The sequence below is a fragment of the Mauremys mutica genome, chromosome 5 (genome assembly GCF_020497125.1).
Source record: "Mauremys mutica isolate MM-2020 ecotype Southern chromosome 5, ASM2049712v1, whole genome shotgun sequence".
Lineage (NCBI taxonomy): Eukaryota > Metazoa > Chordata > Testudines > Geoemydidae > Mauremys > Mauremys mutica.
The window spans coordinates 62,144,732-62,166,990 of NC_059076.1; the positions used below are offsets into that span (position 1 = coordinate 62,144,732).

The 22,259-nt window shown below is 38.3% G+C and overlaps 1 protein-coding gene and 1 long non-coding RNA gene across 7 annotated transcripts in view; one reads left to right on the plus strand and one right to left on the minus strand.

The window, feature by feature from the left end:
• Positions 1-22,259, minus strand: part of SH3D19 (SH3 domain containing 19) — a 126,385-nt gene that overhangs the window by 38,935 nt on the left and 65,191 nt on the right. For 4 of the 6 annotated variants that reach the window (XM_045017734.1, XM_045017737.1, XM_045017739.1 and 1 more), the window contains exons 4-7: positions 13,384-13,426; positions 10,543-10,684; positions 10,107-10,308; positions 8,350-9,342 (exon numbers count right to left, since the gene is read on the minus strand). In XM_045017734.1, the coding sequence (XP_044873669.1) occupies positions 8,350-9,342; positions 10,107-10,308; positions 10,543-10,684; positions 13,384-13,426 (1,380 nt within the window). Of the gene's footprint in view, positions 1-8,349; positions 9,343-10,106; positions 10,309-10,542; positions 10,685-13,383; positions 13,427-14,571; positions 14,613-22,259 lie in introns of all 6 variants that reach the window. The other 2 variants (XM_045017735.1, XM_045017740.1) reach the window with 1 other exon arrangement.
• On the plus strand, positions 176-11,831 carry LOC123370875. The gene is made up of 3 exons (XR_006579602.1): positions 176-1,123; positions 10,548-10,705; positions 11,625-11,831. It is a non-coding gene; the product is annotated as an uncharacterized LOC123370875 (long non-coding RNA).

The window sequence follows — 22,259 nt, forward strand, 5'->3', positions numbered from 1 at the left end:
TTTGCCTTTATTTAGGGGAAGATGGTGGCTATCTTTCTGAAGCTGTTATTGTTAGTCCATAGCTAGGAGACAATAAGATGAGTGATCTGTTTTATGTTCCTTTCTTCTAAGAAAAGTAAAAGATGTGGCAGATATCTCAACAAAAATGGGGGGACCTCCAAACAGGTAGGTCGAGGAAAGTGAGAAATGTAATATTTATTATGTATTTTGAAAAAGCCACCCTGTTTTGACTAAGTCCTGCAAATAGTGCTCTCAGTACATCCAAGAATGACATAATAGCCCTAGGAATGCTGATTTGTTGGCATCATAACATGCATTACCATTACAGAAGTATGCACTGTGTCTACTTGAAATGTTTGATTATATATTAAATAAGCTACTAGACTGAGACACACAAAAAATCAAGATGGCTATCTGGGTCGTCTAGGATTAGTCTACCCTCTTTAAAAACCACAGAGAGGTTTATTAAAATCTCATCTCGGTGAAACCACTTCACAGCCTGAGTAGAATCATGCCTAGCCACACTTAAGTGGAGACTTTCAAGGATAAACCTAGATGCTGCTGGAAATATGGTTGGAGATTCAATAAACAGGATTCCAAACCAAAATGGAACCAATACTGAACCAACACTAATATGGTGATAGGTGGTACAGTGATAATGGAAATACTGCCTGGTGGATATGTTAAACAAAAAGGGCCTCACTGCTCAGACATTACAAATTCTCCCTATTTGCAAGATTTGAGGTATTAACATAGGTGTCCTGACTAATTCCAGCTTGGTTAATCACATTCTGCCTACCTCGAATTTTCCCTGTATTTTGATTTGGAGAAGTTAATTGTTTGTTTTTGTTTTTAAAAACCATTCCTGTCATCTAATGGGTGCATAGTCCACACTAGCCTTTCATGGTGGGTGAGTGACCCCTAATATACATTGTTCTCACTGTGCTTTGCAATCCTCCAGCATGATAGGTGCTATGGGCATGTTCTGCCCACACCTCTCCCCACAATGGTTGCAGGTGAAAACCACAGTGGAATCCAGTGCAGTTCAGCTGTGCAGGAGGCAGGATTTCAGGCGCTCACATTTCACCAGGATCAACTCCAAAGGCTGTTCTGGAATATACCGGTATGACCACCCTCTTTCCAAATGCTTTTGTTGCTTTGCGCATACTTCCAACACTTCCTGTAACAGTTGCCAGTGGAGAATGCAGCTTCTCCAAGCTGAATTAAAAAAATAAAAAATAAATCTACGCTCCACAATGACACAGGAGAGGCTGATCAGCCTTGCAACCATCTCAACAGAGCATGAGCTGGCCCAGACTATGGACCTTCAGCAGGAAGCAGTTCAAATCTTTGCAACCAAGAAGGCACGGCTAGCTCCACTTTGATTATTCAAAGAGATAAAAATGCCAGTGTTTACTATGCAGACAAGAAAAGTTACATTTGCTGTTCAGGGGTTTGAAAGTAAAGTGTTACTTAAAATTTTTGAACAAGGCATTTTAAGCTGTTAGTTCTCCTTTATAGGGGTAGGTAGCAGAGCAGTACCATGAGAGGAGTAGAACAGGAAGAAGGCAGAATTGAGACCTTTCAAAGTTTTGGCCCAAGTGAAGGGGCATGGAGGTGTCATTTGAACTCCCCGCCTCAGGTGCCAAATTGTTGTGGGCCGGCCCTGGTCAAAGAAAGTTTAGGCTGCATTGGGACTCAGGAGTTGGCATCAAGGCTCTGCCTCCTATATGGCCTTGGGAAAGTTGCTTGGGGCTTGTTTTTGATAAGTACTGAACATCCAATGCCTTCAGCTGAAGTTGTGGGTGCTGAGCAGTCTTAAAAGTCAGGACTTTAAGCTTTCTGTACCTCAATTCATGAGGATTAAACACCTCTCTACCTCACAGGGGTGCTATGAGGATAAATTCATTAATGTTTATATTAGTTTTTAGCAAGCCAGTTGAATGGCTGTGATGCCACAGAATCTCTTTCATCATTTGTGCTTACATTTGTGTTTGACTTTCTCTTTCTGTAGAACAGTTTGCTGTGTTATATTTGCGGCAGGTCTAACTAAAGTAGTGATGTATCTGTGCAGTGCTAATTCATAGGTCTAAGCACCACACAAGCATATTTTAGCTGCATTTCATAAATATTATGTTTCTGTACATTATAATTTGTGATGTAAAACTGTTCTTTTACAAACAAGTGGTAAGTGCTGTATCCCAAGCACCACCTACTAAAGCCCTTTCTTCTGTTCTAGGGTTGCCATAGCAACAAGTGTGAAGCCCTGGCATTTTGCTATGTCATTATTAATTACAAATGCAAAGGTCGGGAGAATTGGGAGCAGATGCTCTTCATGCCTTTAAAAAGCATTTTACTGTGGATTCATCTTGCTAACCTAAAGCTGTTCCTATGGGAACATGGAAAGCACCTAATGTTAGTGTAATATGTCACCATATTTTTTACCGCACAATTGCTTTTCTTGTGGATCCTTTGTCATGTCATAGTGCTGCCAATAGTAACAAGAGACGGGGCACGATTCTGATCTCACCAACACCTAGGCAACTTTACTGATTTCACTGGTGTTAAGTGAGACCACAGGCAAATCCTTTTGTCTTCTGCAGATAAGAGGTAGGGTGAGCAAACAAGCCTACTTCCCACATTAACAAAATAATTACCATCAAGTCAGACAACTAAAGTCTGGTTCTTCTATACTTAATTTTTGAGTTTGTAAAAAACACCTTGAAAAATTGAACCTAGTATTCTTTTCATATGTGTCCATAGGATGACTGTAAGCTATCAGAAAGGTGAACAGAGCAGTAATCTTTTCTGGTGGAGAGTTAATTTTTCTGGCAATTCTCTGTGTTAGCACAGGATTTCTGATTCAATATTTATTTACTTTCTCTTGGATCGGTGGGGCAATCTGTAATGTATGTATGAGTGAGGGATGAACAAGCACTCAAAGAAGAAAAGACGGTTACTCACTTTCTTGTAGCTGTTGTTCTTCAAGATGTGTTGTTCACATCCATTCCAATACCCTTCTTCCCCTCTGTTGGAGTAGCTGGCAAGAAGGAAGTGAACGGGGGTTGGGTCGGCAGGGTCATATATTGAGTGCCATGAGGGCATCACTCCAGGTGGCTCCCTGGCTGACCTGACGGGAGCTGCTAAGGGAAAAAGTTTCTAATGACAGTGCACGTGGTGCGCGCACACCTGATTGGAATGGACGTGAACGACACCTCTCAAAGAACAACACTTACAAGAAGGTGAGTAACCGTCTTTTCTGTTTTCTTTGTATTGGATCCCTGCCTGACTGCTTGTCAGCTGGAATCCAGAGTATTTATATTTGTTTGTTTCCTTTAACCACTGAAGTACAAGTTTTACTTTGAGTGTTTGGAAAAAAGTCTTATGCTCTGCTTTGCACTGCAGCAACATCCCTCCAGACAAAAAGAGCAAAACATAACTCTATTCAGAGCCAGTCATTTCCAGTCCTACAACATTTCCTGGAGTGGACTAGGAAGTAATTCTCAAGTAATTCAAAAGTTCTCTCTTCCCCCAGGGAATGATACTGCTTCTGCAGTGTTCCAGATCCCATCAGTCCACGAAGAAAAGGGCTCTGTCTATCCTGAGCTGATCATCTACATTGCAGCACATTTCATTGCCAACAGAATGCTGAGTCAGCCTTATTTCACTTCTTTTAAAAGCAGTCTGTCAGCAAATGATTCAAAGCAGTTCTGAAAATACATGTATCGCTATCAGCAGTACTGAACTTAATATACAAGGTGTTTCTACAGTTTCCTTCCTAAATCCACCCTGGAGTTATTACGTCAATACAGAAAGGAAGAGGTAGTAAATCAAAATTCCATCCAATTATGCAAAGCACAAGTTATAATGAGAACACATTACCACTAATAAATATAAACATAATGTGACAGCTATGTACTATTTATGTATCCGTTTCCAAATAGATGAACATTTTTAATGCTAAGTGAAGCAAACAGCACGCACGCGCGCGCACACACACACACACACACACACACAGAGTCTCTCTCTCACTCCCAAATTCACATTTTCAAAAATGTATTTCATTCACCATGGGCTTTATTGTATCATCTGTTTTTAAGAGGCACTCCCTATGGATTGCAGTTGGGAATTCTGCTTAAAAACTGATGGTATTGTAATGATAGCTGGAACGCTGAAGTAGGAACCAAAGTTACCCATAGTGTAGTATGTAATGAGCCTTATCAGCAGAAGGATATGGCTTGTACTTGGAGCTAGGCAAGCAGGCCAGCAACAGCTATCTGTACAGTTATCAAAAACAAGTTAAGTAAATTGTTTACTGTTATTTAAAAGTCTCCAATATGTTATTTTATGTTAGCAACAGCTATTACAGTACTATATGGCCCATGAACAGGCTTAAATCAGCACATGCTTGAATTCTTATCAAGAAAAACCCATTTTTGTAAGGCTACCAAAGTTCAAGAAAGAAAAATTTAGCAATAAAAGCTATGTAATATTAATTAGTGTGTGTAAACATAACGGATAGATGTTTTTGTATAGTTCCTAGCACAATGGACCCTTCAATCCCTACTGAGGGGTGGGACAATAGTTTTTCCCCCAATCAGGATTGAAGGGTCCATTGTGCTAGGAACTATACAAAAACATAAAAAGACAGTCACTGCACCGCATGGAATTTACTATCTAAATTCCCAATTCTGTGATAAGCTCAGTGTGGGCACCAGGGTCCATTTATTGCAGGAACAAGGCCTATGCTCTAAATTCTGAGGGACATATTTTCAAAGATATTTAGGTGTCTAAAGATGCAGATAGGGGCCGAATGGGATTTTCAGAAGTGCCTCAAATTTTTCTGACAAATAGATTATTTGCTATAACATGCAGTTTCAGGTCAACCAAAACTATTTGCAAATTTGGTCAAGTTTGCCAATCAATTTCTACTGAACCGAAAAAGTCAAAACCTTTTGTGATGGCTGCTGCTGGTGGCACCACCTCCCTTATAAGCCTTAATCCAGTGGTTAGGGCACTCAACTGGGATGTGGGAGACCCTGGTGCAATTCTTCCCTTTGCCTGATGAGAAGGAATTTGACTTTGGGTTTCCTGCACTGCAGGTGAGTGCCCTAGCCAAAAGACCAGAATATTCTTCCATGAGGCTTTCTCAGTCTCTCCTCTTGAAGCCGTTTCACTATTTATAAATAAATAAATAGTCATCAGAGCAGGGATCTGACCTTGCGTCTCCCACATATCAGGTGAGTCCCCTAATTACCAAACACCATCTCTGGCCAAATGACTATCCATTGTCATCATCAATGACTACAAATAGGCTTGGATTAGACTTTTATTGGTAAATGTCTACTTTACTGTACACAATCAAAAAATGACAAAAAAAAATTCCATCAATAATCAAAATTTACAGATAGGCAAAGTTAGAAAAATTCTGCTTGTGAACTTATTGGAGTTCAAATTAAGGATATTTACTCTGAATATTTTGACATGATGTTGAAAATTTGCATTTGAACACTCATAACTTTATAACAGTTTTAACTTTTTCTATCTCAATGTCTACCATCCTTAAACAATTGTCTGACCCCACCCACTGCCAGACCCACAATTATGAAAATTTAAATAGATAAACATTTTTAAGAAGATTAAACCCCACAATCTGGCACACCTGTGAAAATTTAAATAGATAAAAATCAGAGAAAAATGCTTAAAAATAAATATTGATAATCTGTCAAAATTATAAGGGAAAAAAGCCCCCCAAATTCTGCCAAACCTAACTGAGTTGCCACTATAAATGACAATGGATAGCCACACATCCCAGATAAGTGCTTACCCACTGGGCTTAAAGCTGATAAGGGAGGCAGCAATACCACCACAACCTATTTTGTCCATCTACTTTTCCTTCCTTTCTCAAAACGTCTGAAAGTTGAAACAAAATTTGTCAGGTTGAAATGTAACATTTTGTTTTAACATTAGCAAAACATTTTCTTTTTACTTGAAATCTTTTTGACATTTCGAGTTGCTGAAAAACTAAAAAAAAAGTTTTCAGTTTGATCCAAAAGAAAAAAAACTTTTTTTTAAAATTTTTTAAAATTGCCAGTGAACCAAAAAAAATATTATTCACCCAGCTCTAGCCCTAAAAGCTTAGCTGAATCAACCAAATTTTCCAAAATTTATGCAGCAGCTTTTAAGTGAAAAATGATTTCACATGGACGTACTAACTGACTAACTTACAGTTATATGAACAAACATGCAGTCCATGTAACAAAGTAATGTGTGTACTGGAAATACCAACTGTGAACGTCACAAGGGCCTGATGAAACACATCCTAGAATACTCAAATTGCTAACTCAGGAGGTATCTGAGCCATTAACGATCATCTTTGAGAAGTCATGGAAGACGGGAGAGATTCCAGAGGACTGGAAAAGGGCAAATATAGTACCAATTTATAAAAAGGGAAATAAAGACAACCCAGAGAATTATAGAACAATCATCTGAACTTCAGTACCCAGAAAGATAATAGAAAAAATAGTTAAGCAATCAATTTTCAAACATCTAAAAGATAATAAAGTCATAAGAAACAATCAGCATGGATTTGTCAAGAACAAATTGGGTCAAACTGACCTAATAGCTTTCTTTGAATTGGTAACAAGTATTGTGGATAGTGGGGAAGTGGTAGATGTTGCATATCTTGACTTTCATAAGGCTTTTGATACTGTCTCACATGACCTTCTCATAAACAAACTAGGGAAATATAACCTAGATGGAGCTACTATGAGGTGGGTGCATAACCAGTTGGAAAACTGTTCCGAGAGAGTAGTTATCGGTGGTTCACAGTCAAGCTGGCAGGGCATATCGAGTGGGGTCCTGCAGGGATCAGTTCTGGTTCTGGTTCTGTTCAGTATCTTCATAAGTGATTTAGATAATGGCACAGAGAGTACACTTATAAAGTTTGCAGATGATACCAACCTGAGAGGTGTTGCAAGTGCTTTGGAGGATAGGATTAAAATTCAAAATGAGCTGAAATGATTAAATTCAATAAGGACAAATGCAAAGTACTCCACTTAGGAAGGAACAATCAATTGCATACATACTAAATGGGAAATGACTGCCTAAGAAGGAGTACTGCAGAAAGGGATCTGGGGGTCATAGTGGATCACAATATTGGTCAACAGTAACACTGTTGTGTTAAAAAAAAACAAAAAACAAACAAACAACCCATCACTCTGGGATGTATTAGCAGGAGTGTTGTAAGCAAGACACAAGAAGTAATTCTTCTGCTCTACTCCGCACTGATTAGGCCTCATCTGGAGTATTGTGTCCAGTTCTGGATGCCACATTTCAGGAAAGATGTAGACAAACTGGAGGAAGTCCAGAGAAGAGCAACACAAATGATTAAAGGTCTAGAAAACATGACCTGTGAGAGTAGATTGAAAGCATTGGGTTTGTTTAGTCTGGAGAAGAGACGACTGAGAGGGGACATGATAACAGTTTTTAAGTACATAAAAGGTTGTTACATGGAGGAGGAAGAAAAATTGTTCTTCTTAACCTCTGAGGATAGGACAAGAAGCAATGGGCTTAAATTGCAGCAAGGGTGGTTTAGGTTGGACATTAGGAAAAAGTTCCTAACTGTCAAGGTGGTTAAGCACTGGAGTAAATTGTCTAGAGAGGCTGTGGAATCTCCATCATTGGAGATTTTTAAGAGCAGGTTACACAAACACCTGTCAGGGATAATACTTACTAGATAATACTTATTCCTGCCATGAGTGCAGGGGCCTGGACTAGATGACTTCTCACAGTCCCTTCCAGTCCTATGATTCTATGATAATGGCACTCATTTCCTCCACCCATGGTGCACGGTGTTTTAGCGTGGTGGGTCATGATTTCCCAAAACACAATGTACACTGCTGCTTCTCTCGCTGACATAATGGGGAATAAATATCTATATATGTACTACTGAAATGCCCAGGAGCTAGATGCTATGAACCACAGGTGCTCAGATATTAGTACTAGATAGATTAGATAGCATAAGGCAAGATGTCTCCAGCGCCATAGAAGGGATCATGATGCATTCTGGAGGTGGCATCTGGAGTATAGTATTGAGCTTATGGTATATTATTTTAGCTATTAAGTTATAAATCCAGCTGGCATGTTCTCAGAATTACACAGCCTGGGAACCTTACTGGTCAATCATATTGACCTCTGAGTCCATGTAATTTCACATGAAGCTTAATACAATGACAAGCATAGAATTTTACATACACATATACCAATACCACTGTAAATATGTACAATATCATGTGCATGCATATTTGTAACCATGTTTACAATTTATCTCCTTACACTTGTTCTTACCTGCTTCAGAACTGGTACATTCTTGAACTGCACTAACTGAACTAGGGGGCAAAACGTCATCATCAAAACTGATAAGATCTCCTTCCTCAACTGGTTTACTTTGCAAAGTACATGTTGAGAGGTTGGTTGGAGCTGATGACTCTCTCAGAGACTTGAAAGCTGTTGCTTGGGAAGCTACCGAGAGACTGGGAGCAGTGATGATTGGTTTTAGTAAGGTCGAATGAGGGGCAGGACTTTCTACAGAAAGAGACTTTTTGGGAATGAGTGGCCTTGGAGCAGGAACTGGGAATTTCTTCTGTCCATCATTGTTCTCTGAAGCTGACCCATTCCTTGCATCAAGCAAATCATTACTAGTACTTTTTACAAGGCCAGGTTTTGGTTTCTTTGGCAATTCAGGTTTGGTTATGACATTACTCCCAGCTTCTTGAGGTTGAGGGTGCCATTTCCTGGATGTAGCTTTTTGTGTATTTTCTGTCCATGAACCTGACTCTCCTGAAGCTCTCCTGGCCCCTAGCTCTGGTTTTGGAGCTATTATTGGCTTCTTTGCAGAAACAGTTGGTCTTGGGACAAATGACCGTGGAGCAATTTCTGGTTTCTTTGATAATCCTGAGATATCAGAATTTGCTTGGGATTCAAAAGCTTTGATCCTTGAACCAATACTATTTTGGCTTTTTTCTGTATTCATACTGTTTATCACCATGTGACTGTCCAATAAGCTATTATCTAAGAGGGACACTGGCTGACTTGGAGATGGCTCCCTTTCAGCTCGAGGCTGGCTCACTTCTTCCTGATTGTCTTGTGATTTGCTTTGACTATCTCTGACCACGGGTTTGAGATTGCCTTTTGATCTTGGTTTTGGCAGTGGACCTGTCACATTACTGGGATTTTCTTGGCACTTCCATTCTTCAGACGCTTCAGAGACAACTAAGGGAGCCTCATTTTCTGAAGGATTGCTATTTAAGAGAGGTCTGGGAGGTTTGAGAGGACGTTGCACTGCCAACAGAAAAGAGAAGCTTTCAAATTGTATTCTGACACATCTTAAACACAAATTTACTTTGTCATTTGGCCTCTCTAACCATTCTGACTGGAAATCTACCAACTATTTCCACTTAGAACTCACCTTTTCTTGTGTTACATTTGTCATTCTCCCTTTTTCAAGGGGGCAAAAATACATTACACTCTAGAAAGGAATTTATCTTTGCACAAATGCATAGAATTTACAAGTAATAAGTCCAAAATTACTTTGCTGACTTGCAGCACTTTCATTTTAACATACTCAAAGCACCATCAAATAAAGAAAAATATTTTAAAAAATGTTTCATGACATTGAGGGTTTCCCAGCAGAGGCTAGAACAAGGAATAGTACAGCAGCTTCTCTAACCAGCTTTGCGTACATCTCAGTCCTGACCTACAACCTCCCTGCTTTTTCATTCATTTTTTTTCAGATTCTCTGGCCAAAAAGGATTGCAAATACAGCTAAAATGGAAAAATACTTGTAATGGCTTTGTGGGGAAAAAATTAAATGCATTATAGCCTAGGGTGATATTAAAGAACAACACATTTTTACTTTTGACACACACTAGAATGGCGTATCAGGTCATCAGAAGTAAGAAGCAAATGCAGTAATTCATAGCAGCACCTAGTCCATAAGTGAAATACTTTTATTGGATGTAGAAAGGATTAAATTGATTTTTAAAAGCATCTCCAGAACATAATCTGTAAAATCTTTGATAATATGAAGTCCATAGAGCATTTACCTGGAACAATTTCAGATTCACAGAGAGTAGGTAGGTTGTTTTTTACATTACTTCTTGGCAAATGGCTGATTATTTCCTCTGGAAAGTCAGTCTGTGTTGCACACGTAGCAGTGCATCTAGAAGCAGCAGCATTATTGTTATTTGTTGTATTGACTTGCACTTGGTTAATTTCTTTTATCACCTGCTCATAAGATGGTGGAAGCTACAAAAGAAAAAAAAGGTAAAAATTTTAATGCGTCCATATGTGAAAATTTAAAAAACCCTACATGAATTCAGAAATGCTACACTGACATGTACAACAAAAATACAAACAAAAAAACCAGAGTACTTCTCTTTTAAGAGGACAATGAGTTCTGGTGATGTTATTGTTCTTCTTTGCACTTTAAAATTAACATGAATTACACATGTAACGTAAATACATCTCTTATCTGCTCACCTCAGCTGGAACAAGCTCATTTGTCCTCCAGTTAGTCTGGGAAGGAGGAGGGAATCCTAATCCTTGTGGAGTGACATTTCCACCTGGAAACCAGGAGGATGGTCTGAGAGGCTCAGCAGCAACTATTGTAATCTCAGGACGTCTGCAAAGAAACATAAACAAGGTGATGTGCGGGAGAGGGAAGGAATGACTGACTAGCAAGTTTTACAGTAATGATTTAAATAAACACTAAAATAATATGTTTTCCTAGTAGTTCCAATTCTATTCCTGACTTTGCAAAGATGCCTTATATGATTTCATACAGTCACTTAACCTTTCTGGCCCCAGTCGAGCAAGCACTCAGGGTCCCCATTCAGCAGAGCACTTAAGTACATTCCTACCCCTAAGCAAAAGAAAAATTCTACTGACTACAACAGACTATTCATGTACTTCAAGGTAGGCATGTGCTTAAGTACTTTACTAGAAGGTGTCTTTGTGTCCTTGCAGAATAAAGTGGTTTGGGAATCTTCTGATGAAAAGGCACTAATAAATGCAAAGCATTGTTATTAACTACTGTGCAGAAATAATGCAAGGCAACAAAACAAATTTAAGATGATTTTTTAAAAATTAAGATGCCTTACCCCACATAGTGCAAGGATTGGGGATAAATGTGTACTTTTTCACCTGTTCAGCCCAGTGAGAAAACAAATTGCAACATTCATGTCATGATTTTTTTATTCACATTTATTGATTTTTTATTTTTTTATTTTGTGGCACAACATTATAAGTACAACATGTTGAAACTGCAACAAACTTATTGTGAATATTTAGGCTGATTTTTTTTAATGAATTTACTTCAGCCGTGCTACTTGTGTTCATTTCCTTTGATCATTTACAAGACTGAGTTTTAACCAACAGGAATACTCACAGAAAGCTAATTGAAGGCTACACAAGTGAGTTTTCCTGCTGAGAGTTTTTGTGTGCTAATCTAATCAGAGAACAAAAACACCACCATGTGATATATCTGACCAATTAGAACTATCCTTAGTTTGAATAGAGAATATTGAATATTCATGCAGAATTGTTCATATTGAATCCCACAGAGTTTAAAAATTCACAAAGATTACAAGTAATTTGGAGTGAAGACCAAATCTGAGGAAATCATGAGGAAAAGAGGCTGAAGTTTTCAACCACTTAATTTGTTCTAATTTATGGACATGGATCAAATTACTGCTGTTTTCTCTGTTTTTTTGTATGCCATTGTTCACGTGTGATTCTAGGCTCACTTATGCTGTGCCTCCTAAATATATTTAATAAACAATTTAGACACTTTTCAGAATATCTGGTTGGCAGTGAACAGTTCTCAACATCATTAATAATAATATTAAATGTTACCACACTGCACTGGCTACCTACTAACAAGTGGCAGAAGCTGGGGGAAATTTAATGTGTTGATTTAGAAAGCCTTACCTGGTTTGGTTCTTTGATACCTAAAGGCTTGTCTACAGGGAGAATTTTAGGAAAATCTCTCCACAGTGCTAAAGGAAGGGTAATCAAGCCTCAAACTCTGTGGGGCAGAGCCTGTCCTTTTGTTATACACCCAATATAACACGGTCCTCGGGAGCCAAAAAAATCTCACCGCCGTATAGGTGAGACCGTGTTATATCGGGTTCAGGCTGGTACGGTGTACCAGCAAGAGCCGGTATGCTGTGCCAGACTGGATCGGCTTCCCCGGCAGTGATTTAAAGGGCCAGAGGCTCCAGCTGCTGTGGGGAGCCCCGGTCCCTTTAAATCACCGCCAGAGCTCTGGCAGTGGGGCTCGGGTGGTGATTTAAAGGGACAGAGGCTCCAGATGCTGCCAGAGCTCCGGCGGTGATTTAAAGGGCCCGACACTCCCCGCAGCGGCTGGAGCCTCTGGCCCTTTAAATCATTGCCGGAGCTCTGGAGGGATTAAAAGGGCCTGGAGCTCCCTGCTGCTTTACCGCTTTATATCCGAATTTGTGTTATATCGGGTCGCGTTCTATTGGGGTAGAGGTGTATTTATGAACAATGCTTAGCACAATGAGAACCCATTCCCTGATTCCAAACTCTAGGTGCTACAACAGCATAAATAATGATAATGCTTCTGAGTGTAAATCAGTTGCCTACAAGAGTAAAGGATGTATTCTCTATCCCCCAACACCGATATTCAGTATTGCACAACTGTGCTCTGTGGAACCTTTCAAGATATTCTGCATAATAAAATATTTTGAGAACCAAACAGTGTTGGGAGGGATCCGGAACATCTCTCTACTGTGAAACTGTCCATAGAATGAAAAGCTTGGCAAACACTTTGCTTTATTAATGAGTTGTATGCCTTTCTTGGCCATTGCGGGATGCTGGATATCTGGCTACATGGACCATTTGCTATGGTAACTTCTTCCGTCATTTTGCTATCAGAAAATGCACAAATATCTGTTTAAAGGGTACTTTTAAAAAAGGATAGGAAGGGATAGAAAGTCAGCACCCAGAGATTACAACAGGTTAATTGGGACTCCCTTTCTGAGAAGCTGTAGGGGTGTGGGTGTGTGTATTTAAGTTTGTATTTTCAACCTGAAACGATCACCTAGAAATGGAGGCCATAAGTTTTTTTAAAAATTTCAGACCAAAAAAATCCATCTTCTTAAAAGCTCATTATTTTTAAAATGTATTTATTTCTTTGGTTCCAGTCATTACTACTTTTACACAGAAAAATCAGAAAGGGAAAAAAAAAAAAACAGAAGAAAAGGACAAAAGTAGGATCCTGATATGATCCGTTAAAATAAACTCTAAAGCCAACTATTAGGATGACATGTGGTTGAAATATAAATAACCATGTTATACCTTCTCTCTCTCTGATTTTCAGTATGAGAAGAAGTCCGAGAAGCTATTAAAGTAAAAGAAAGAAAAACAAAGTTAATCTGGACTTGTACAGCAACAAAATAAAGATAGTAATACTAAAATTGTCACCAAGCTATCATAAACGTAACTGACTGTACATAGCATTTGATCATAAACTACAGATTTCTAAGAATGGCCATATCTAAATAAAAATTATTTGTATTTAACAAGAGAAAAATTTTAAAAGCTATTCTTTAGCAATACTTTCAGATTGACACAGAATATACATATTTACACACACACTGGAGTTAAAGAATCCCATAAGACATGTTGTGTGATTCAGAACACTTGCAGAGAAAAGAAGGAAAAAATCCAAAACAGTTACCACAATATTAAATACATATGATTATGCTTAAAACCACGTGAAAGCTGTGAAAGAAACTTAACAAAAGCAAGAAAATTAACGAAAGCAAAGCTACCACATCCTAACACAGACTTTTGTGCCTTTTGATTTTCACCACTCCGTGAATTAAGAACAGAGTAATAAACCTTAACTTTGTCTTTTGACAGTGTATTTCCTAGACTTTGTGTAAAAAAAACCCCATACATGTTTGTTAGTTCAAACTTTTGGTTTGGTTTAATAATTATTTTTTAAAAATCTAATCCAATACAAAAGATGTTTACCTGAAAAACTATTTCAGACTACTGGGTAAATATTTAATATAATTGTGTGCAGGAGAAATTTACTTAGCACTGCTTATTAAAAAATTAATTCAATGTCCACTTATCAGTGTTTAAATTCTCAGGCATTTAATTCACACAAATAATGAGACCATTTCTGGGCTAATAGTTATCTACATTTATTTTTTATATCTACTGCATTTTGGATTTTCACAAGCTCATTAAATCCTCACTCTCTAATCCTATATTTTTGTCATACTTACATTCAAATATTTTTTTTAAAGGCCACACTAACTTTTTAAAATGTGGTTAAATAACAAAATAAAACAAAACAAAAAAGAAATTAGCTCTCAGCTGAATCTTTGCATAGCAAATGTGATTTAGGGAGAAGTAAAGTTTATTGTGCAAAAAGCTGACAATTGTACCATTATTATGCCATCATAGACTGATAGCTGAAATCAGCAAAGCACCGCTTGAAAAAACCCCAGCATAGTATTGTCACAGACATACCTCTTCCACGGGGCATTTTTGATGTGCACTATTCATGAGTGCTAGAGGAAAAAAAGAAGGGGTTAAAGTAGAGAAAGAGGGTGCAGGGAAGAAAAAGAACAATCCAAGGTTCCTATATGTCAATAGACAAGATTAACTGGATTCGTGTTGTTAGTCACACAAGAATAGTGCAGATTTCGCACGGGTGGGAGGTGGGGTGTAAAAAAACCTGATAGTTCAAAATAAAATTTATTTAAAAAAAATCAAAAGCAATTTAATTGAGTTTTTAATTTCTATTCTCACACTGAATTTTATGGAGCTTTACTTATTGCCTGGGGATGTCATCTTAATTGTGAACAGGAAAACTGAGGAAGAAAGGACCTCTGTACTGTTGATTTCAAATAGGAAAAGTGGCATAGTTTGAATGCTCTTTTTAGGTATGTATTAATTGATGTCTGCTTTGATATAAACTCTCTTGTTTTATTTACTTTATAAACAGATGGGATATATTTTATACACTGATGGTCTGACCCAACTCCCAAGAAGTTGAATCAGATTCTTCAATAACATGCATTCTACCCATTCCCAGCTTATCCTTTAACCCCCACGTATGCATAAATATACATTTCCCTTCTTAGATTTCCCTTTCACTAAGAATAGAGAAAAGAGGTAAATCTCTCCAACTGGTAAGAGACACCTATTTGCAATAAGTGTTGTTATAACCATGTTGGTCTCAGGATATTACAGAAACCAAGTGGGTAAAGTAATATCTTTATTGGACCAACCTCTATTAGTGAGAGAGAGAAGCTTTCACCAAGCTCTTCTTCAGGTCTGTGAAATGTATTCAGTGTCGCAGCTAAATACAAGGTGAACAGATTGTTTAGGGTAAGTAGTTACATATTTCAAGGGACCATTCAAGGTGAAAAGGCACATTAAACTTCTCCAGTCATGAGGGTATGGGGGGGAAATAAGGCAGGTGGCTGTAAGGGGTTATAGATTGGTGTAATAAGCCATAAATCCAGTGTCTCTGTTCAGCCCTTAAATTCATAATTTTTCTAGATACTAAAAATTAAGTTCCCAGGCTTGTCTTTTGAAGGTGTTGTGCAGGTTTCCTTTGAGGACGAGGACTAAGAGGTCAGATATAGAGGGATCACTTTGTGAAAAGTTTCAGAGTAGCAGCCGTGTTAGTCTGTATCCGCAAAAAAAACAGGAGTACTTGTGGCACCTTAAAGACTAACAAGTACTCCTGTTTTTTTTGTGAAAAGTATTAGCAATATAAGTGTTCTACTCTCTGCACTGCCTCCCTATAAGGTAGCTGGCAATTGTCTGTCTTGTAAGTGCCAAAGCTGTTCAGTTACTATGACTCAGTTACTGCAGTGTTGTGAATGGCTAAAAAGTCCAATTCTTGAGCAATAGATTGTGTAGGAGTGATGCGCAAGGCCAGAAGATGAAACTGGTGCACTACTGGCACTTAAGGTCTGCTGCACTTTCCTCTTTGCTCTGTCTTCACTTTTCTCTCTCTCAGCCTCTGACTTCCTGGTGTAGCACAGTCCTCCAATGTAGCCTTTGCTAGCTGCCTTTTCCAGGCTTGCAGTGCAGATGTTGAAAGTTTTCAGCTCCCTCTTGCAAACTTTCTTGAACTTGAGCCTACGATGGCTCAGTGACCTTGGAGCATCCACAAGTTCTCCATACAGGTCCTTTGCCATGTGTCTATCATCCATCCAGTATAGATGACCAAACCAACAAAAATGTCTCTGTTTAAGAATAGTGAATAAATATTAAACTTGGCAATTTTGCTTTCTCAAATACTTTGGTATCAGGGACTTGTATGTGAAATCAAACTAAGACAGGAGGTGTGGAAAGTGTTAAGTCTTCTTCCATGCCTTCTGTAGATGGTCCAGGTCTTGTCACTATACAGCAGCATGCTCAGGACACACCTTGTGCCATAATCAATGTTTTCTTTAGACTGATCCCTGATGGTTAGACCAAATTTATCACAAGCTAACACAAAGCTTTTGCAAAGTTTCTGGAGTGCCTATGTGAAACAAGCCCTGAGCTGTTGGCAAAAAGAAGTTCTAATTCTGCTTTTAGACAAGCAGTGTTGAAGAGTTTTCCATCTGATCTTGCATGGAGATGTTTACTCTCAGTGCTAGATGAGAAAGTATGCAGTGGATTTTATTTCAGTGACTAGGAGCATTTCTTCAAATTATGCTGCAAACCAATCCTTATCTTGTGCAGTCTTTTTACCAAAAGCTAAGATATTCATCCAGAATGCACTCAATACTCCATCAGCATTCAGGAAGGGGCAATCAATGACATAGTTTCCCTGAGATTCATAGTGAATTGGAAACACCTTCCTTGGTCTTTTGTGTTATTGGATGTTCATTTGTGTGCAACAACTTTGTTTAGTACAATGGAATTTCTGTAGTGAAAGCCTCACTTTGCAGTATACATGTGCATGGTCTGTGTCACAGTCTGCACCAAGAAAACCGAGAGTATGGAGAACATCCTGCAAGTGTTTTCTAGAACTAACAATTAAATCCAGTTGGTGCTAGTGTCCAGATCTGGAGTGTCTCCACAAGACCTTTTGATGATGACTGCACTGAAAGTAAGTGTTGGTAATGCATGCTCCTTGGTTGATACAGAACTAACCATTTGTAATTAATTTTTTCCACTCTATGGTGGCAAGAACCTAGCAGACACATCTCATGATCTGAGCCGACCCTAACAATGAAGTATCCTAACAGATGCTTACTGATGATGCTATCAAGGTGCTTATAGAACAAATCCTTCTCTTCAGAAATGGAAGAAAGCATTGGGGCACATATATTGATGATATTGGCAAAACCACCTTTCATATATATTCTTAGTGATATAATTCATTCTGATGTTGCAATGGGACCCTTGCCAATCACTTGACATTTTTTCCACTGTGGACTGGGTGTAGGGTTTCCTCTCCTAGCCTTTGTAAAACCAAAAACTAGATGCTAGGTGGTAGCACCAGATGGAATTATTCTTTGTGGATATTGTTTTTCATTCCAACAGAGATCTGGCATTACCCCCATCAATCAGGGATTCCCGGTTTAGTCACTCGACCTGCAGAAGGTTGTACTGGGTTATATGGAACCAGTAGCAGGCCTTACATGCCTGACCTTATCCCTATGAGATACAAAGTCTTATTCAAGGTCTATGCCCTAATATTCAAAGTCCTCCATAAGATTAGTCCCAACTATTGAAAAGATCAATTCTCCCTCCATAACCATGAATTCCATCAACAGCTAAATTCCACTGGAATAATAAATGACACTTTCAACCAATGGGAGAAGTTCATGAGTGCAGGAGAAAGAATTTTCATAGGGCTTGGATCTAAACTATGGAACTCACTCCTGCAAATAAATAGAACAGCTCCGTCTGTGTAAGCTCAAAAGCTTGTCTCTCTCACAAACAGAAGTTGGTCCAATAAAAGATAGTACTTCACCCACCTTGTCACAGCTCACACTGCATTCAAAAGCAAATGGAAAACCTCTTTTTTCAGCTTAGCTTTCTGTCAATAGGCCTCTCTCTCTCTCTCTCACACACACACACACACACACACACACACACACACACACACACACACACACACACACACACACACAGTTAACCTGACCCAATCAATAAATAAAAGCTCTGCCTAGCTGAGTTTAATCTGACAGGCAGAGATGGAACAGAGAGTTTACTTTACTTTAATTACTCAAGAGATGAGGGCCCTATACACACTTAGATATATATTTATATATAGACATCGAAAAGATATATAGATATTAGTCCACTCAAAGTGTCAACTTGGTTTCATTGAATCTTCCAGGCTACATGACCAGTTGTGTTGTTTTGTTCAATGAGACAGATGTTATTTCCTCTCTTTAGTTTAAAAAATAAAATAAAATAAAATAAAATGGCTGGAAGACCTTTTCCCCTGGAGGTGAGAAAAGAGGAAGCAGGGGTTGGGACTATGTGGCAGTGCACATGGACCGGGGGGTAATCCAGCAGAGAACTACTCTGAGTGGAAGTGTGAGGATGTGTGTGTTGTTTATCTTAATGTACAAATCCTACACAACATCTTCCTATTATGCTAACAAATAAGAATTTAAAAATAAAAGTATTAATATTTATTAAAAAGATATTTAAAAGTAGGTGCACGTCTTGAAAAGAAGCAGTCCCTGAGTTTTTTTCAGTCTCTCCAAAAAATCATCTGTACTTCAGTGAAATTAAATTACTTGCAAAGGATTTTTTTAACAACTGGACTTGCAATCTTTTTTGCTTCTTTATGATGATGGAAGAGTTTCTTGTTTTCCCTGCCCATTTTTTAACCTTAGAATGACAGCTTTCTGTGCTTTTAAAGAAGGACCTTTTGGTCTCAGGAATTTGTATTGTAAGCTCTCACACCTTCACTGAAGGGGCAGAGGTGAAAACAATTACAGCCTTGCTCCGCAGTGTTCTTTAGTTGATGGAGTTGAATAGCTGTTAACAAAAATAAAGTTTTAATCTTCCCTTCTCCTCTCAGTGGCTCAGCTTCCAGTCTTGTAATTCTCATGAGCTCATCATTTCAATACTTCTAGCATAACTGGAGAGAATTTTAGGATAGATAAGACCTGCATTTCTAATATTTAAAAAAAAAAAGGCAGGAAAAATGTAACTTGGCACAATAAGTCCAATTGTTTTTCCTTTGTGGGTGACCGTTAAAAAGCATGCCCCTATTTTTGTCCCCTAATATCCTATTTATGAATGTCAAATACTGACAGCTTTAAGTTCAAAGCGTAATGCCTTTCTCATGGAAATCAATGGGAACCTGTTTCCATTTCAGTGTGCATGTTCATGGGTAAGATGGTTGTTACCTTGAATTCAGCTCAGAGCCATTCATTGCCATAGAAATGCTGACACTTTCACAGGTATATATTAGTAATATTAGATAAATACAAATTAATGCTATGGTTGGAGGAAACAGAACAAAAACCTGAGTTCTCCTTTAGCCCTTTCCATTTTATGGCTTTCAGGGGAAAAAAAAAATCTTCATGACTGATTTGACATAACTTTCTCTTTAGGAGGATTTGTTTCTTTCTGTGAATGTCCATGAGTTGTCACAGTGTGCTTTTAATTCCAGTACTGCATGCAACTTTCTTTAATGCTTCATCTGCAATGGCAATAGGTACAATATAAATGATAATATATTTTAAATAAATATTAATTCTGAGAGTTCTAGATTTCAAAATTTGCATTCAGTTTCCTTCTTGCAACCAGTATTTTTGTATTTCTTTCATTCCAACTGAATGTGCAGCGGTAAGAGAGTATATTATGTGTTTTGGATAGGGTTATACTCTAGTTCCTTTATGACTGGAGTTTTTCCCCTCATCCTTTCCCCTTTAGATAATATTCTTGCTAACTAGTTTGTTTTTCTTTTAAATTTGACGCACATATGGATTATTGTTTTCAGTTATGAGAAGTTTAAAAGGCTATCAGACATGTTTCACAATTGGACCTATGGAATCATATTGCAAATTTTCAACATAGGATAAAAAGTAATAAGCCTGTTCTGACAAGAAGGTTTGATTTTCAACTGAGTCCAGAATGTAAAGCTCTTTGGGAAAGGGCTATGCCTATGTTTGTACAGAATCTAGGTTCAGAGTTGCCATCCTGTTTGGGCCACTGAGCATCACTGTAATATGAATATCACAATCATATTTTTCAATTCCCAGGAAATTGCAGTTTTGGCCATTTTTTTAATTTCATTTAAAAAAAATATGAAACACGGATTTGTTTTTTATTGTGGCAGATTCCACCATTTTTATAATTTCTAATTTTAATTATAATTAACTAATTTCATTTTTAATTAGAGACGCCAAAACCTCAGACATGAACACCCCCAAACGTTGCGGGAAGTCCAGGTCCAAAGTGTGCAGCACAGACTCTTTTTAGTCAATTTTAGTCCTAGCAATTGTAGTTTCAGAAAATGAGTTCTGTCTATTACATCTTTCAATAACCATAGCTAGTGTGATCATGATGAATTTTAAAATAATGCTAATTGTTTTAAACAGCAAGGATATGTACTGATCATTCTAACTGCAGATTCTCTTAGTGCTTTCGCATCACGAGTAAGACATTCTTGCCCTCAGTCCAGTATAAAATGCAATACATTGGCATTTCTAAGAAATTATTCTTATCATGGTATATCTATCTAGGTACTTATATGGCCTCCATCACTGTAATATCTGAACATTTCCAGATAATTAAAACAGAAAAGCAAACCATACTCTCTCTGTTCCTTCCCCTACCCATAGGAGTAACTTGGAATAGTTAGTACAATGTGTGTGTGAGTGTGAGGGTGAGAGAGAGCAGGTTGTGTGTCCGTAAGAAGCGATTATGGGAAAGCTAAGTTGAAGAGAAAAGTTAAAAACAAACAGACAAACTGATTTCACAAAAGTCTTACTGGATAATTTTCATAAAACAAGAGGTTCAGATAATTGGGAGCATTGTTGTTATGAAGCTCTTTAAAACCAGAGTGCTGAAGCTAGCACCTCAATAAACTCCTAAACTTCACTCAGGCAGAGTTTAGGAGCCTCTATCATGCGGAACATAACTGCTCTGCAGGACTGAAGGTCCACGCGGGAGGCATGCTCCAGTCAGACAGTTAATAGCCCCAGGGAACATAACCAAATTTTGGTCAAACCTAGTGTTTCAGTTAATTGCAGTTTGAATGTAATAGTGCATCTGTGAAAGAAAGTCAGTGAAATCTTAGGGACGTGTAGCTACCAGCTAGTCATATTAATGCAGAAGTATAGATGGTAAACCTTGAAGTGTACCAGGAAAGTACTGCTTGCAGATATCAGCATGAAGAAATTTTCATGGCAGACATCACTCGAGGATAAACTAAGTTGCCAAAGCATGAATCCAGGAGCTTAAAACAAAGTGTACATCTGCCGCCACAAAGAAAAGGGCAACTGTCAGCTTCTGGCTCATCTAGCTACAGCCCTACCATTGTGGGAGGGCCTGTCCAGACAGGGACATTCCACCTGCAGCTGCTGCCAATCACTCAGCTTCCTCACCCCACCCACAAAAGGGTATTAATAAAGGTGAGCTATAAAACCTGCTGTCCACAATGCAAGTTACTACTGCTCCTCTTACCTCTAGCCACATTCTTGCCTAGCAGATGACATCAGTGGAATGAGTCATAAAACATCTTCCTGTGCCAGCCGCTGCTATACCTGGCTCCAGCTATACTTGTACACTTTCCCATCCTTGCCCAAGGCATGAACCCCACTCTTCTCCATCTCATTATTACAAACTTTCACAGACTTTCACCGTCTGTTTGGTTTTTGCCTTCTCTGACATAAGTCTTATTTTCAAATATCTGTTTTGTTTAAACTGGAAGACATATTGGGCTGGCTTTTCATTAGCCAATGTTTCTTTACAGTTCAGGTAATCACATATGTTTATTTTTATATATAAATACTGAATTTCTCTAAATAGTCCATGTGCTTTATTATTATTTTTGTTTGTATTATAATAGTGTCTGGAGGCTCCTACCATAATAAGGGCCTTATTGTGCTGAGCATACAATACATAGAGCCCTGGCTGATAGAGCAGTTATTAAGGCTAGGAAATGGTGGAAATGGAGAGTAAGAAATTGGGGGTTGTACCCCTTACTACTATTTCTCTCTGTCCTCTAAATTGTG